At 35.4% G+C, this 19,058-nt stretch overlaps 1 protein-coding gene across 1 annotated transcript in view; it reads right to left on the bottom strand.

Annotated features, from left to right (window-relative positions):
* The window catches only part of DEUP1 (deuterosome assembly protein 1), a 49,553-nt gene that overhangs the window by 6,294 nt on the left and 24,201 nt on the right, over positions 1 to 19,058 (bottom strand). The window contains exons 7-12 of the mRNA XM_068669182.1: positions 16,684 to 16,820; positions 15,921 to 16,026; positions 14,151 to 14,348; positions 13,086 to 13,172; positions 10,908 to 11,107; positions 4,958 to 5,255 (exon numbers count right to left, since the gene is read on the bottom strand). Of these exons, the coding sequence (XP_068525283.1) occupies positions 4,958 to 5,255; positions 10,908 to 11,107; positions 13,086 to 13,172; positions 14,151 to 14,348; positions 15,921 to 16,026; positions 16,684 to 16,820 (1,026 nt within the window). The remainder of the gene's footprint in view (positions 1 to 4,957; positions 5,256 to 10,907; positions 11,108 to 13,085; positions 13,173 to 14,150; positions 14,349 to 15,920; positions 16,027 to 16,683; positions 16,821 to 19,058) is intronic.

The raw sequence follows: 19,058 nt of genomic DNA, 5'->3' as shown, positions 1-19,058 counted from the left end.
ATTTAATGAACATTTAGTAGACAGAGACGTAAAACATATGAAAATCAGTCTTAAAATGGTTGTCATGGGACACAGAGTTGTATAAAGCAAAGGACGTGAATAAATCTTTGCTGGAATGAGTTCTAAAACTGTAAGCAGCATTCTTTGTTAATTCCTTTTGCTAATATTTAAGATCTATTCATTGGAATGTCTGTCAAAAAAAAAAAAAAAGAAAACAAAACCCTTTTCTTAGTCTAAAGATAATTTGCTTGTTTAAATATATTCAATGTTTATTTGTAAAGATAAAAATGATTTTATGGCATGAATTTTTAACAGTCAACTGAGAAAAAACTTCATACAGGATCTGTAAAATATTAAGAGAAAGATATTTTTCTGTCTTTATGTGACCACATATTGAGTAAGATTATTAGAAATTATCATCTTAATTAAACCCTGTGTTGAAATATTTTTTAATAACTGTTAGAATTGTTAGCATTGAATCTCTAGTTTTGTTTTTCCTAGAATATAAAAAGGAGACTGCCAGTACATCAAATAGGAAGGGCCTCAAATGATTTAAATATCCAAATGCTTTGTGGAAAATGCCAATTCTATTAAACCTGTAAATGTTTATTCTAGGATCTATTATATCGGAATGGGGTATTCCCTATTTTCACAGCAACTACAGGCAGATTCAGTCTTTGCTTCAGCCTGGTTTAAAACTGCCCTTAACAGCTTCTCAGGCCAGAAGATATTAAGTAGAAAATATAGAAATGCTGTAAAGCACTATTCTATTCAAATGGTTTGCAGCAGACCTTGAGATGAAATTTAGGGATTTCCCATAAGAAATCCCCTTACTTTTCACAGTACAGCAAGTAAACGATAGCCAGAAATAAATTCTGGATGTAATACCACCCTCTAGACTGAGCCAGGCTTTCTGGACATACAGGGTTCCTAAAGTGAAATTCACAGATAAAGCAGAATTTTCCTTTACTTGGTGCCTCAAAAGTAAGTGTTTTAATGGGGCAGGGAAGAAAGTGACTTAATTTGCCAGGTAGGAATATGTAAATATATTCGTTCACCTTGTCCCACAACACTCTTCTATCCCTCCCTGCACTAGCAGGGATCTTCCAGTGCTAGAGAAACTCTGGAGGGAAATCACCCGCCTTTTGTTTTTCCCTGGAAACGTGCATGATTCCCCACCCACAAATCACCATTGTTTTCACACAAAGAGATTTTCCTGAGATTTCAAATGCTATGGCTACATGCAATTTTTTTCCTCCCCTCTCATGGGCTAGGTCACATAAATATTTTCTTGTGATGTTTGGATTCAGTGATAGAGTTGGCAGTACTACTCTGAAGTGTTTTAAGATAGCTTTGCATTATGAAGAAGCCACTGTACGTGGAGGCTTTATTTAAAGCAACACCATGTTTCACTTACTCCAAAATCACTGAGTCAATACTGAGCAAATAAAACACTTCCAGAGAGAAGCAAAGAAAACCAGGCAGATGTGCCAGTCTTCAGAAATATTACATCAAGTTACAAGAGGTTCTCAGAGATTCATTACTGCAGTGTTTACAATTGCTGACTTGTCAGTAGAAACATACTGGCCTCACGATGAAGCTATCTTCCTAAAATGCTACTGTCCTTTGCTTCAATTGGTACTCACTTTGATGTATTTTTCTTGAAATACAGTGTGAACCCCAAATGAGACGTTTCTGAATTTCCTCAGAGGAGAGAGGAATGTTTATCACAGAACAAGCAGATCGTGGCTCCTTGCAGCTTCTTACCCTGAGGGTCAGACATCACTGACTATCATTTTAGATAGGTCCCTAATGCACTGTGTTTATGCACTTTGAGAGAAGGTTGTATCTAAACAGGTCTAAAAGGCAAAATTTCTTGTTAGCAAGTAAGCTTTGTTTTCCCAGCCTCTGGTCTGTTCTTTCAATATGTCCTATATTATCTTCACTTTCTGTGCCTGAGGAAGGAAAACTATAAAGAAACTGCTTTAATCCCTGTCTCAGATGAGACTCACGGTCCCTAGTTTTGAATTTGTTTTCTTCAGATAACGCTTCCTTTATATCTTTCAGTTTTCTAACTGGAGCTGTGCAGAAATGGGTTCATTGGTAAGATTTCAGCCTAACTGGCTGGGTAGTTAGGCAACAAGGACTCCGCTATTTCATTACTACAGTGTCAGCTCCCCCGTGCTTCCTTGGTGTAGACCAGTAACAGGAGCCACCCCTTTGCCTCAACATTTGCTGGAAATGAAGGAGGGCACCTGATATATAGACGCATATCTCCATATGTGATACATGTTAAATATGTCTTTTCCTTAAACAGAAACTACTCAAAATGCTTATGAGTTATGAAACTGGGTTGCTGGGCAGAAGCGCTCCGGGAAGCCAGGTCTATTCTCTCGCAGAGTGCCTGATTAACTTTACTAGTGCTAATCTGTTTCTTGCCCCATGAACTGTCCAACACTCCTGGATGCACATTTAGCAGTGCAACAAGAAAACATTAACATTCAGGATAGTCTAATGTTTAGTGGTCAAATCATGCTCACAGAGCATTAAAGTCTTCTCATGTTTAGCCCTTCTACTACTCTGGAAAGTTGTCACACCAAGACTATGAATTGGTCTGCCTAATTTTAATTTTCAGGGTGCAGTTTCCTCTAACCCTGCACTGCAGTACACTTTAGGCAGAAGATACAGATGACTTTCTTCTCAGAAGAATGTGCTTCTGCTTGTATATGAAAATTGAGATTCCTGGGATAACTTCAAGCCACATTTGGAAGACCTAAATACCTTAGCAAGTAGGTAACAGTATTACAGAAAAGGCATGGACCACTGTGTGCCTCTGGGTAGGATCAAGACTGTCAAAATCATTCCTAATAATGTCCAGTGCTAGAATTTCCACAACTATCCACTGCAATTTATTTATTAAGTCATTTCCCATCCTTAAAGTTAGAAAGTTCCCTAATGTCTGATTTAAATTTTCTTTGCTACAACCTAAGTCTTTATTGTTCTACTAAGTCTTGAAAGCAAGAACACGTGATGTGTGTCCATCACCTGAAGGGAAACATGACAAAGTATTTGTGACTAAAAGTCACAAATAAAGATCCAGGTTGGGAAGCACAATGTACATACCTGCTTGCTCCAGCTAATATAGAGAAATTATATAGAAATAGACAATTCTGAACCTGCCAATAATCTTCTTGAATAAATATGTTTGTATATAAATGATGATTTGATTTTATTGATCTTCTGAACTCCTACCTGCTTTGATCCCTCTCATTTGGGCTTAGACTATGCATGAGAAACATCCCTTGCTTAATAGTTTCATTCTGTACTTTGCCCACACACCAGCTGGCAATGTTTTCCTTACAATCTAGTCAACTGTCTTGGCACCGACCCTGTCCTGAGTGCCAGCTGGGAAATAGTTTCCCTGCAGCTTGCAAAACTGTCTCAGAATGGGCATTTTCCCTGGGCTGGCTGGAAATAGAAGCTTTGTGCCCTGCTATCTCTGTCTGACACTTCTGACAGAAGAGAAGATGAGAACTGGTGTTTACCAGACTTTTCCTGAAAAAATCCAGACAATTCTTTTTGCTGCTAGCAGTTCAAAGAGGAAAACTTCCAAGCCAATGAGAAACCAAAAGCCATTCACTTAAAATTCCTATGAGATGGAAACATGGAAATGAGGTCATACACCCAGGGCTAGCTGGTTCACTCTGACTGCTGGGACACAGCTGCTGGGAGCACAGGCTGCACTGCAATCCCTGCTTCCCAGGCAGGTAATCTGTGAATAATGTGGTGCTGCTGTCTACTGGGAGCTTCTGGAGCATCTTCCAGCAGCCACATCTCTGACAAGAAAGGATGTGTGCACATTTATGAAGCGTACAGCAGAACTGGGGCACGACCAGTGCAACCCGCCTGAAGATGGCTGTTGGTGTCACGATGCTCTTCTGTCCTAATTAACGTGCCATGTGGCAAGAACATTGCCTACTGGTCCTCCCCATTAAAAGCTGATCTAGTCTTCCCTTTTTTCTCTCAATAGGACTCAGGCACAAACAGTTCAGGATCTCCTGGGTACAAAGATGCATACATCACTATTGGACAGAGAGATGGCCACAGTCCATTCCTCAATAATCTGTAAATTCTATTAAAAGTTGGTGTGGTTGTGTGGTTTGAGGCCTGGAAAATGAGTGCTAAATCTTCTAGTGGAAAAAAACAAAATAGGGGCCTGTAGTGGATGCCTAAGGATGGAAAAAAGATACTAAGGAAGAATATAAAGCTCAAATTTAAAGAGAGAGCTGAAGTCGAAGAATTCTGGAAAGTTTTTCCTTAGAAGTTGCCATAGCCAAAGTGGGATTTATCCCACTTGTCAATGGAGGTTGGTAATCTGCACCCTATGAAGACTGAAAGAAAGAATGCTGCTCTATTACTCTTTCATTTCAAGAAAAATAAGGATTACAGCAGTTATCATTTCTGTTCCTTTTCAAATACAATAGCTAACACACAGAAAATAGTTGCTGCAATTCCTCTAATTTCATCCATCAATCAAATGCTGTGGAAACCGGATTTGTCTAACAGCACTTAAGGCAGAAGTTTGCAGGTATTATGGAAAGACATTTAAAGCAGTGCCCCTACAGAAGGCAATATGAAGCAGAGTGCCCCAATATAGAAGGCAATGAGCTAAAATGTAGAAGTCTCTCCCGCAGTCACATAATGGCAGGTAATTATCACCATCGTTACTAGTACAGAGATATGGCCCAGTAGGGGATGTTTAATCTTCAGAAAAAAAATGTGGTTATGTTAGGATAAGGTATTTACAGTTTTGCTGGGCTAGCACTGAATAAATAACAGTGACAACAGGAATAATCTAATTTTTGGTTCCTTCAGGATTGCATTTGGTCCACAGATGGATGTGGACCATTAAAAGAAGCTCTGAAAATATCTATGTTATAGAAAAACAGTTACTTACTGATAATTTGATTTCTTCTGCATCGTAAGCATGGCTTAGTAAACCGCCTGTTGTGCCTTTTTCAGAAAACAGCCCGCCAAAGCACAAAGGATACCCCACTGGTGATGATGGAGATTTATCATCCAGTTCCTTTTCATGACCTCTGTCAAGTTTATAAGATAAAGTGATATCACTTTTTGAGCCAGTGATATTGCCTTGGCCATATGAAGTTGGGCTACGGTTTCTGTGGCATCCACTGGCTGTGAGCAGAGCAGTCTGTTGAGCTTTCATGTGCCATCCATCTTCATTTTGGGAAGTTCTAAAATAGCAATAAAAATATAAAATCAAAATATGAAAACCAGTTGAAACTCCGAGCTATCAGAGCAAAGCCATGCTTTTTGTTCATTTGTTTGACTTTGATTACTCAACTGTTCAAACTGCTTCCTGCACCCAGTTATGGACATAAGATTACGCATTACCAAGCTGCAGCAATTTAGCAACTTTCCACCTAAGTTACTGTGATTGTCTGAGTGTGCATTCTTTGTCTGCTTCAGCTGTAACTTAAATCACACTGATTTAAACTCTCCCATTGGAATTTCAGTTGAGTAACCTTGCCATATAATTTTGCAGGATACAATCTAAACCACAAACTGGCTTCGGTATGATGAGAAATAGACAGAACTTAGCCACACAAATACTAGAAATAAAATATCAAATTATAAGAGAGATGAGATTATTTGTGGTCTGGATAATTAGTCAGTTTTGATCTAATATAACTTTAAAGAACTATATTCGAATAGCTAGAATTTAGAATAAATGCTTAAATCAGTTAAATAAAAAGGATAGTACAGGAAACTTTGATCCTAAATCTTTACTGCAACACTAATTTTGCTACTGATTTAATGATAACCCACTGGAAATTAATAAGAGAAAATGCACTGGAAATTAATAAAGGAAATGATGAAATCTTTAAAGTAATTTTTTTTAAATTACACACGAACATGCTTTTGTAACAATAAGGGAAATCTTCAAGCTTATTGAATTTTCAAGTATTTTATTATGATGTTCCATAACTCTTGTATCCTGCTTATAGTGATCAGAATGGATGTATGAGCATACATTTGCATTCATTTGTAGCTCTGTGAAGCAAACAATTTTTATGGTTAACTACAACAACAACAAAATCTTGCTTCCCATTTGAAATTTCTTCTTCTGACAGTTAACCGAATAACTCTGAAATCACATAGATTAAAGAGCAGAAAATTTTGAGACTTGTTTGCCCAGATGTCTAATTTTCAAATGGATCTTTACTTGCTTTATATACCAAAACGTGAAACAAACAAACAAAAAAAGACAATTCAATTATTTCAGATTTTATTACATTTCTGTGACAACATTTCTGGCTATAGTAGAAATTGCCACTGTAGGGAGGCCTGTGCTTATGATGAAATAGAAATTTCACTCTTGGGAGGTAACTACTGTACTTAAACATGATAGATGTCTGAAAAGATGTTATCATTTAAAAGATCCTAAAACGCTTTACTAATTTGAAATGCAGCTATAAAAGCTTTTAAAGATCAAGTTCTCTGCCACTAAAACGTGATTACTGTTATATCTAAGAATATGCAGTGCTACTCAGATCCAAGGAAAACAGATTTTATTTTTAATAAAAAAGGAAGAATATGCCAAGCACAGGGAAAGGGCAGTGCTGTCTGCAGAAAGATCACACCATCATTTTCTAATGTCGGTTTAAATATTTAGTGCTGGGAGAAGCACTAAATATGTGCAGCCCTAATGGCTCCTGCCTGTACATAGGCATGCTGGGGCTGAAACGTGAGACTGAGTCCTCTCTAAATGGGCTGTGCAGGACAACCCAGAAACCTGATGAAGAACATATTTTCTCGGATTATAAAGTAGTAGCTATTAAGTTACTCTGAATGCTACAAGAAAGCAAATTATAAGCACGATGCTATAATATTATTATTACTATGATATTGTTATTATGCATTCAGAGACAAAACTCTCTGAAAATATGTACCAAACCTTCCAGTTCACTAAAATGACCTAAAATGTTTATCTTTTTGGGGGCAGAAATTTCTCCTTTCTTCCATGCTTTTCATTAAAATAAACACACTCTGCCCTTCTGGGCATAGGAGAATGCATTTTATTTTTTTTTCTCCTATTTTAAATCTATTCTGCCTATTGTTTGTATGAAGGCCACAGTGAAAAAACTGACACCTTTGAAGATAGATGGCAACGAATGACAAAATCACAGACTTTTTTTTTTTTTCATTTTGTGTTCTGACCTTTTTGGAAGTAATTTCCTCTGAAAACCCCTAGTAAACTCCATGTGATCTGTGTTCATTTTTTCCCCAGAACTGGTTCTATATGTATTTAATAACAGTTATTACTGTTATTTTATAGCTTACCTCAGTAAGACCAGAATTTTCAGACTTGGGTGCCTACATTTATGGTCGCTTTCACATAGTAAAAAGACATACCCCACGCCCCAGAAAAGAACACCACCAAGACCTGATTTTTTAAAGGCTCTGCTTCCTACTGTATTCAATAAATTGCTGGGGCTGTTTGCTGTCTTGGAAAAACACGCCACCTACGTTTAGGTGTTTTGATATAGATGCTATGCCTTCACTCAAGACAAATTTCACAGCTGGGGCTTAAATTTCTGCTAGTTCAGTCCAAAATAAAATCTAAAAACAGAGTTCTAGGTTGAGTACAAATATAAAGGTAGGCAAATATCTGCAAATTCGTAAAAAAAAAAAGATCATTTGTTAATACTGGCGATGCAAATTCACTGTAACTGCAGTTGAATAACTTACGCTTTTAGTGGGGTTATAGAGCATTTAACATACACACATACTTCACAAAAATAATGTCACTGTTGGCATGGAGACATATGGGACAAGAAATGAAAGAACAATGTCCTCACAAAGGGAATTTGAGAGAGAATAGATTTTTCCATACTCAGGTATATACAAAATCAGCTAGGTCCCCATGAGATCAGCGACTTCCGTGGCGCAAAACAAACTCCTCACGCAGCTCGTGCTGCTTGACATACCTATTCTTGAGAAAGAGAACAACAGATCTTTAAAGACCAGGATGCCTGTGGGATTATTGTTGCTTTTACCTTGCAAGTGTAACCAGTAACTTGATTTTAAAAAACTGCTGCTAAGTATTTTCCTGAAGAGACTGTTTTTGCTGCTTCCAGTTTATCTGCTGCAATAACTGATAGGGTGGTGAGCATGACTAAGAATGTAGGACCTCCAAAGGGTGGTGAAGACTTCTTTCTGACAGACATGCCACTGTCAACATACCCTTTAAGAGATCCCCAGCTACCTCAGGAGGCATTCAGTCTTAGCCTTTACCTCTCACTTTTTCCACACAAAGTGTAAAAGAGCACTTTGGCTTGGCCAGTTATCTAATTTGTGTATCCATTTATGGTAACTTTGCATGGGAACTCATGTGCATGTTTTAATTTCTGAAGAAATATCAAAGAAAATCCTCTTCAGTCAGGCCAAAATTCAAACCAACTGTACATGTACAAAGTATGAACAAGGGATAAAAACTCTGGGGATAGAGAATGCTTACTTTAATATTAATAAAATCAATTATCATATATGAGAACAGTAATTAATTAGAAGCAGTTATAGGTAGGATGTGGCCTCAGTCTTCTTTAGCACAAAGATGCTACTTCTCCATGTGCTGCTTTGTGATACTTAGAATGTCACTGAACACCTAAAGAAAGAAGAAAATGCCTCTTCCTAAATCATCAGCCTAACTTCCTCCAATTACCTGTATTTTCTCTAGAGGTCTCCTGTCTGTGCCCATGCCTAGGATTCTAGTAGTGATCATGAGAGAAAAATATTACAGGGTACACTCAAAGACATTTTTGTCCGTTGTGCAAATATTTCTAGGTTTCTGAATGCACAAACAAAAAGTACAGCTTCTGAAAATTACCATTTAAAACACAACCTCCCCACCTTGCACAAACATTGTGTTTCCTTTTTTTTTTTTTTTCCTGTGTAAAAAAAGTCTTTTTGCCCTTTCTCCAGTACCATAATTACCATGGAAACAGAACTGCAAATTAAAACAGAAATAACATGGTTTATGCTCACAATAAAATAAAACATACCCCAGAGTTAAACCAAACCAACATCAATTGCCTGGCTTATGTGCTCACATTTGATGGTTGAAAATTCAATTTTCTTTTTCTGAGAAAATCTTGGGGTAGTTCCCCATCTGGGGAACAGAGAACCAACCGTATACATAGGGCTCAATATTACAAAGACTGCTGGCTGAGGTATACATACACTGCACATGGAATTTGCCCTGTCTTGTAATCTCTATATGCATTTTTTTTAAAAAAATAAATAGCCTTTAACTTAGGAACTTAAATACATGTTTTAGAACCTGAAAAACAGGCCCAATACACCTTTTTCATCAGATTAATTAGAATTGTAATTTAACTTGTGTTCAGTAGGGGTGACTGGGATTTCTGTTGTGAGGAAGGTTTCTCTCTCCCTGTTTTGGTTTAACGTTGGGTTTTAATGGTTATGAAATCAACATCCTGCAAATTACCTGCATAACTCTCTTTACACTGAATTCACATGTATGAAGTTTCACAGTTCCTCATGTACAGTAAATGTAATTACTGATAAAATTGGAAAAATCTTATTTTTGCTCACTTAAGAAGAGTGGAAGCATGAGCAAAAATTGCACCAACCCATCTTTAGTGGAATTATGAGATCTACAGGTGCACAACAGTCTGTACTTTAATTTGTCAATCTTTGATTCAGCAAAGCCTTCAACATCATCTGAAGTTTAGTAGCAAAACAGACATAGCTGCTGCTTCCATATATCCCTGTATATGCACACAGATATTCATATATACATTTATTTCCATGTGAATACTACCTCCATCACTAAACATCATATTTAAAAGGAAAGTTTAGGCAAGACTGTATCAACAGATAATACAATGCCTTTCTACTATACAGAAGAAAATCACTTTATGGTTTGCCATAAACTTGAATGTATGATTCTGAAATCTTATCCTGTACAATTTTGGCTCCACTTTATTTAAACTTTTGTTTCACAGAACTGTTTTACATTAGTGCTATTGCATAAATTCTTTGTTATAAATGATCAAAATATTAAGATTTCTATTAATTTTTAATCTCCTGTAGTGTGAAATATTGTTTAGCAGAGAGTTTAATTTTCTTTTTATTACTGCAGTGCCATGATGATAACACATTTGAAGGTCCTTCAGTGCTTCACTGAATACAAGGAATTAAGAAGTAAAGACATCACTACCATACGTTTTCTATGAGACTAAGTGTTCTTAAGTCACATTACTTTTCCCTAACAAGTTTACTGTGATAACAATTTATTCAGGGCATCTGAATTTATGTTTCTTAAAAAAAAACAACACAAAAACAAAACACAAAACAGATCACCCAAGAACACCAAAACTTTACAAGGCATTAAAATACATTTAATGAAGCTTCCAACAAATGGACCTGGTAGGACACAAAGCTTTTCAGCAGGAGCTGTAGTTCAAACTGCTTATTAAGATAACCTCCTGTGGAGCAGTTTACCTCTCATGTTGGTTTGTATATTCTTTCCTTGTCTTGTTTTTATTTGGCAGTAAAAATTCATTCTGTCCTGTTTTGCAAAACCTGGAGCTAAGAATAACTTAAGCAGCGTAAAAAAGGTTTTAAAACTATTTCACATGAAAAATATTAAAATAGGCAAACATTTCTGAGACTTTATTTATTGCCAAATTCAGTTAGCCATAAAAATGTATGAAAACCTTGCAAATATACTGAGTCTGATATTTAGGTTGGTGGGAGTTCTGAATGAAAAAAAAAAAAATCCTTACAAGTTGGGTCCAATTACATACTTCCAGGAAGTTAATAGAAAGTTTCATATATAAGTACAATCTAAATATTACCTCTCTTCCTTTTCCTGCATCTTTGAACCGGCTTGGTAACTGTGCTCTGTTTCTCCATATATATCCATGCCACCCAGTATTGATGTTTCTGTGTCATTTTGTAGTTTAACAAGACTATTCTGTAATCTTACATTCTCATGTTCCAGTTTGTGAATGGAAGCTGTGAAATTTCCATGTTCTTTGTTAGATAAATCTATACTCTGTGAAACGAGATAAAGCCATCACTAAATAGGCATATTTTCCACAATAAATGGGTGTTAGTATTTTCAACAAGCAAACACAAAACAATGTTCTATGCTAAAGAAAGACCGAGCTACCACATATAATCATGCAGCACTTATAGCAAACCAAGAGAATTGCCTCCAGAAAAAAACAACACTGTAGATAAATGGGAAAGAAAGGATAACAGCCTCTATAACACAATAAAACAAATTAAAATTTCTCAACGAACAGTGCATTCAAAATGTTATTGTTGTAAATTCATCATCACTAGCATTGTAAAACTTATGACATAAAAGCAACCATAACAACTATAGCTATAGACTGCATTGCTCCCTCCAGTAATGACTGCACCAAAAATAACAAGACAAATTATGTAAGTTCATTACTATACTAGATACAGTGTATGTCTACAGGCACGATTTAATATCTGTGTTGATAGACAGTCACCTTCAGCTTCAGAAGCAGTAGAAGCACGTTATCACTGTGGTCTCCACCTGTGTTACTAAACCCTGCTTCTTAGTTGGGTAAACCCACAGAGTACACAAGTCAAAATAATGGAAGTGCAAACAAAGTGTGCACTGCAAGCAGGAGCTGAAGAGGCCCATCCACTAGGATGCCAAGAATGGAAGATAAAGATTAGCTCTGATGGTTGACTAGCAATAGCAGCAAGCTGTCACCAACAGAAAATTATCTCAAAAGACTTCTCAGATCATACACAAAAGGCTAAAATCCCACACACTTTATTATGAAGTGCTTTCATATATTTCCAGTTTAACTTATTCTTTTGGAACCCAGTAATCCATGAGCATTAAAGATTTGTTTTTAGCACGTTGATAGCACAGCTAGGGTTCCCGCACCTGAAAGCTTGCCTATTTTTTGGATTAATTGGTCTAATGTTATCTCTTCCTATAAACCTTGCCTTGCTCGGCTAGTTTTATGGCAAAATTATGAGCCAAGCTGGCACAGAAATGCCAGAAAGTATTTAAAAAAAATGACATTTTGTCCAAGGATGGAGGCAGGGGCTCAGCTATGTCTCGCATCTGGAGAGGTGAGGCAGAAGAGACAAAGGTGGCTGCTAAGTCACCCTAAAACCGATAGCTCTAGAACCAGCTCTATTGCAGTTATAATGGCATGAAGCCCACAACTGAGCTGACACAGCTATATATACACACACGTATCTGTAACATTACATATGGATGTATAAATAATATGTCCTGATATGCCATTTTAAGGGTATGGAAAAGGTGACATTTGCCAGTTTACAGTCAGACAATTACCAGGCTATGAATCCCCCAAAGACGTATTTACAGCAGTATTTACAAACTGCATTTTGGTGTTTTTCTAGTGACACACACAATAACTGCAGATATTCTGTAAGGAGGGAAGGTTTTAAAGCTCTTTGTGGAACACAGTGTATGAAATGTTTAATACATCTGTATAAACTGTAATTCCACATTATATTGTCACATTTTTATGAATTAAACTTTAAATATTCCTTATTTGAAGAGAAATAATTACTAAACTCTGAAAATAAGCTGAGTGGGGGAAAGTGTTGTGTCAGGTTTTTTACACCATTATTTAAATGCCAGATCAACAAAAGGGGAAAATAGTAAAAACGGACATATTTTTGTATCTGTGAAAATTACAACTGTTTAAAAACAGCTGTAATAAGTGGTCAGTTACAAAAAATTGGCTCCAAGAATTTAGTATCTAGACAAAATAACTGAAGTCTTGTTTGCTTCTAGCTTACTACAATTAAGGTTAAAATTATTCCTAGCTATATCCATCTTCAGGCTCTGCATGAATACCACCTGTCTTTGATTATGTCACACAGTTTATTTTTATTTATTTTACACAAGCCAGAGATTTCTAAATTTGCCACGATCTCAATCTCCATTTACAGTAAGTATAAGTAATTGCTCTTCATATTGCTTAAATTAAAAAAGTAAGAATTACCATGCAACTTTTGCACTCTTGATTTTCTATCAGCTCTTTTAGATGCGTGTTTTCAGATTTGACAACTTTGTAGTTGAAATCCAACACCTAGGAAAAGATTAAGCTCTTAGACATATGAATATTACTGTTAACTTGAAAAAATATTGACTATAGGTATGATAAGTTAAATTTTGCAAAGTATACATAAGTAATTATGAACCTATCTATTAGAAACAGTTTTTTTTTTTTTTAATACATCAGTACTAAACCAGAAAGAAATATTCAACTATCTATGAAAGACATACAAATGATCTGCTACCAGTTTTATTTACCTTTTTTGAAAGAAGTAATCAGTTATGAAAAAAAGGGAGTAGACATACAGTTACAAAATACCAAGAAGGACAGACCTTGCAGACCACTGAAACTGCTTGAAACCTTAGTCATGAAGCCTAGGAACCACATTCACTCTTAATGATACCATCTAACATATGGCACAGTAAATAGTGCCACACAGCAGCAGTGTCACATTTTCCCAAACACTAACTTTCCTATTGTCAAAAGTAAAGTATTATGACAGTCTACTGATAGACTCAGTCTACTGAGTCTACTACTACCATTTAAAAACATCAGTATTTTACAGTTTTCAGCTTTCAAATTGCCATGCTTTTATGCTTTTCGGAGCATACTTGAAACATTCTTTACAAAGCTTTTTTTTTTTTTTTTTTTTTAAAAAGGCTTAAAAATTAGGAAATGTTTTAGATAATCTAATAAATGATTCCAATGATAAAGCACATACAATAACAACAACAAATTTTTTGAGATCTTTTGCATATTAAAATGGTGACTACAAAGTCAGGGTGATCTGCTATTTAGATGTACAGTTGACATTTAGTGGTGCTTTACTGTTCCAGTATCAAATTGACTGCTATAATATTTGGCCGTACTATTTAATAAATACTACTACGTCACTGCTGATGGAGACGAAAACTACAGAAAGAAAAGTAATGTCTTTTTTACCAGATAATGTATGTCATCATCAATAGTGTGGAGTAAAATGGCCTAGGCTGGTTTTGCCTGCTTGCATACCTGTTGTTTTGCTAACAATTTGTCTTTTATCTGTAACTCCATTTTTAACTGTCTTTCCAGAAGACTAGCTTTCTCCATGATAGTTGCTATAGTGATCTCCTTCTGATGAAGCTCTTCTGTCAGGTCAGAGATTTCTGTCCTTGTTCTTTCCTGCTCAGAGCAATGGGACTGCTCCTCTCGATAAAGATGGTTTCTTATCTGTAGCAAATACGTTTCAATAAGAAAAAATGTTGTGCAGTAAATATGACTGAATCACTAACCACATACTACTGACTTTTTTACGGTCTGCTTCCAAGACACCAACTCTTCTAACCAAGTCAGACATTTTTGAGATTTTATAATAAAATGTCTTCATGAGGCAATGCACAGTCTTATTTATTTTTACGTTTTTTTTAACCCTTCTCATTTGCTAATTTAGTATTAGAAATGAACAAAATATAAAATACTTGTATTAAAATTTTAAAGGAATGCAATAATAATAATGCTAATTTCAAGAAGTGGAAATTATAACAAAGAAAATCCAAGGAAATATATCTTTTCAATAAACCTAAGTTTGATTTATTTATAATGCTCCAAAGTTATTTTAGGCTGCATTAAACATGTCTTAAACTGAAATTAACTCCAGAGCAATATAAATAAATCAATCTGGAGACCTCTTAATGAGAAACTATGATAGAAATAGAAGAATATATATGGTAAACCACTTTATGAGAATTTTTCTGCCATTATATATAAAATTTAAGGTCAAGCTTTCTCCTTTATCTCCCATGTAAAGGGTTCTCCAAAGAATCAACACAAAGATTGTTTTCATAATCTTTCATCTAATAACCAAAACCGTAGTACTGATAGATTTTCGTAATATGTAAGAAACATAACTATTAAAAACAGCAAAAATACCTTCGAATGCGTTTTAATAATTCTTCTCAGTACTTTACACAATCAGTAACAGATGGCATTTCATATTTATTTATGCAAACTACACAGAAATACTAGAATTGTAAACAAATAGATATAGATGCAAAAAATCTGACAGCTAGAGCATGATCATGCCAAAATTGCTGCAGCATCCAAGTCAGCTGCATCCAATTCCAGATGTTCATGCTTACATTGCTACTCAGCAAAAAACACAGCGTGTCTGTGAGGGGAATTCCAGGCACCCTCTTCCTCAAAGTGTTAACCTGCCAAGCCATGTGTCATTCCACAATGCCATGCCACAACTGCTTGCACACAGCAGTTCTGAAACGTGCAATGCAATACGATGCAAAACTCAAACAAAGAAGCACTGCCCTGGATTGTGCAGCAGATGACTGATAAAGTAGTTTTGTGTGGGTACCAGCCATAGTGATTTTACTGGTTGATCTGTTATTCTCATGTCTGAGACCACCTACAAACTGCTACTTACCTCCTACAACCTATTAACTACCCATAGCCTTGGAGGACTTATTACTTGTAAGGTATTACCTAATCACAGTAATATTTAGGCTTGGGCTTTTCCATTACTTTCATGAAGTAGCAACCTCAGTTGTTAGTGTGCAGTCAGAATACCATTTGCACAGCTATACAATTACCTCCAGGAATGCAACCATATATGAAAACTCCATACTCTCCTAAACCCTCAGTTTATCCTTCTGCTCTCTTTTGCACATGTCCAAGCTCACTACTTTGATCTCTCTCTCTTTTTTTTTTTTCTTCTCTCTCTCTTTTTTTATTTTTTTATTTAAATCCTAGACTGCAGTGTGAGACCTGGAAATACTTAACAGTGTGACGTACCTTGTTTAGCACTTCTTGTTGGCTTTCTTGACTTTGTGCCAGTAGTAATAAGTCTGAATTTTTATTTTCTGGTTGCTCAGTAAGTTGTACAGAAGATGACTGATGTCTTTAAATTAGAAATGAAAACAAAACAAAACAAAACAAAAAATATGAAATAAGCAGAATGTGCAATAATCTTTCACTTAAAAATCTTCTTCCCAGGGTAAAACTGGGAACTTGTTTGGGGATGAAAAAAAACACAAAAAAACACAAACCAAAACAAAAAACACCACGAGATTTGGCCTAAAAAAGGTTGGATCTTGGGAGATTTCTAGAGATTAAGAAAAGGGAAATATGTGCAGAAAGAATCCTGAAATCTCTTCTTGATTAGTATTTCATGTGTTCTTTGACAGTCATGGTAGATTAGATAAACCATAACAAGATGAACATTTTACTCATAGAAGGTTAGGGAGAATCATAATTGCTCTATTTCCAAAGTGTTTTAATGCCAAGAAATAGAAAGGCACTTAAAGCATATAAATAAAATAGGTTAAATACATTGACTTGCAAAGATCTATGCAACATAAAGGCCTTTTATCAGAGGGTGAACCTACTGCCTTTAAACTTGTCGTGTATGAAAATGTTCATTCAAAAGTTGTTTAAAAATCTGACACTTGAATCCTAACTATCTTTTACAACAGACTTGATTTAAATCAGAAGTAAGAAAAAAAATGATTAGCTTAGTAGTACTTGTTATTTTAAGCATTGTCTTTAACACACATACTTTATTTGAATTTCCTGCATTTCTCTGATTTTCAATAATTCTGTATGCAATTGTTGGCATTCCAGATGTATCCTTCTCCAGAGAGCATCGCGTGACTGCAGCTCTTTTTTCATTTCTGAAAAGCTGGCCTCCATGTTCTAAAGAAGAAAACAAATACACAAATAGCCAAATAAAATGAGAGAGTAGTAGCTCAAAATGCTGTATTTTAATGCATCATTTCTGACACCTGTGTAATGTGTATGAAAGGATATAAATACTTCTGAGCTTTATTTATTTATTTATATTCTGAGCTTTATTTCTGAAGAAGGTACTGCTTCCACATCAGCTACTTTCTCCAGAAATGCCATCTAAAAAACAGATACTGAACATTCTTTAGCTCTTGCAATGTTCTGATACATGTCTCTGAAATTATCATGAGATACTACTTAGAAGCTCTTTATCACACAGAATACATCTAAAATACAGAGTTTGCTTGATTAAGCAGCTTCTACACCCTTGAACATGCTTCATATGTAAGAATTAGTGCTGTAAGTAACTTTTATGTTGCATTTTGATAACAGTGTTTCCAAATTTAAAAGCATGAAACTAAAAGCTATAGAAAGGCAGGGTTAGGTGCACATCTTCATTAAACGTTGCCTGGAAGCTTGGAGCAGATACCTGTGGACTTATGTACATGTGTATAAGTATGCATATCGTGTGTGTTCAATCATCTCCAAAACAATTCTGTCTCCATGTTGGTAATTGCCTGGGTAGATGAACATCACCAAATTTTCACACAATCATAAAATATTTTCCATAGGGACTCCACAAATCTTGTCTCTAATTTACCTTTCATTTCTGACTGATAATCTATCAGCAAGTTGTCTGTCACGTTATATTTGACATCATAAAATCTGAGCTCCTATAGCAATTACCAAAAAGTATACTAAGATCATACTAAAGATAAGAAATTGGAACTATAACTGACAAATAATAAAAGTTGCAACAGTAATCAGATTCTTGTAATAACAATAGAAAAGTTCAGATAACATTTATTTCCTCTTACCCAAGATCCAAAAGCATGTTCCAGATAAAAGGATTTTCCAAGTGTACTGTTCCTTTTGAAAAAACAGGTTTTTTAAAACTGTTACACTAAAAACAAATATTTCTCATAATTTCTTCATTTTAATACAGTTTCCATGTTTAAAAGCAAAAATAAGGCTTTTAAACGTTCAAAAGACAACTTTAAAAAGTGAAATCCAGAAATGAGTCCACAAGCAAGGAACTTCAAAGGTTTATTTCCCTTAGAGTCTCATATTAGAATGACCTTCCTTCCAAGAAGCCTGTGGTTTTCCTGTGGCTGAAAGGGCTGCTGAAGACAGATATGAAACATTTTTTTTTTAATTTTTTTTTATTTAGGGGCTGCAAATACAGATTTAGTCATTATATTCTTTGTTAAATGAAGGCTGAGAGAGCTTTTGAACTCAGAAATAGAAGTGTGGCCATATTTTTAGTGAAATAAAGTGGAATAAATTGTTAAAATTCTCTGCAGAAACTTCCTTATGACCAGCTTAATGGCTTTAACATTTATGAGACAGCCACAATTAGTTTATAATATATTATTTTTAGGGTGTGTGTGTGTGTACACCTCTGATTTGATTGTGTGGTGGATAAGGGAAATGCTGCACAACTGTGTGGTGGAAGCTGAAGCATCTGTGGCAGGCTGCATTCAACAGGCATATTTATTTAAATTGTATTTTCTTCTATGAATTACAATAGTACCAGGAATAACAGTAGCCACAGCAGTAGCAGCAATAATAATTGAAACAGAATTTCAGGTCAAGAGTTTCACATATCACTTCAAAAAAATCAATTAGATACTTATCATCTATTATTTTCAGAAATAACTATTGCATTTTGTTAAAATACCAAAATGAAAATTAATTTTGAACCAGAAAAAATGAGGTTTTGTTTAGAAAACATCCAATGAAGTATTACATCCTCAGAGACTGTTTTAAGCTGAAAAAAATACCAAATGTTCTCTTTTCCTCTGTGAACATGTTGCTTTAACTAGATTGCCATGTTTGATATCAAAAGGAAGTCTCAAAACTTTAGAGATCAGCTCCTGTTCTAATTGTACTCAACACTGTTCAACCTTTCTAATACAATCATATACTATATTTCTATATAAATTAGTGTCCACTGACTTAATGCAGACTTTCTGAGAGTTTCGTGTGATGCTCTCAAGCCGCCTCTCATGCATGGCTGCAATCAAGTTTGTCAGAAAGCCCATCTGGTAAGGAAATACTCCGCAGTCTCAGTTTGAATGTTCTTAAGTTTTTATTTTTATTTATTTATTTATTTATTTTCTGTAGAGCAGGCAAACTGGTCTTCCA

The sequence above is a fragment of the Anas acuta genome, chromosome 1 (genome assembly GCF_963932015.1).
Source record: "Anas acuta chromosome 1, bAnaAcu1.1, whole genome shotgun sequence".
Taxonomy (NCBI): domain Eukaryota; kingdom Metazoa; phylum Chordata; class Aves; order Anseriformes; family Anatidae; genus Anas; species Anas acuta.
The sequence above is the reverse complement of the archived record's forward strand: the minus strand, read 5'-3'. Positions and strand labels throughout refer to the sequence as shown.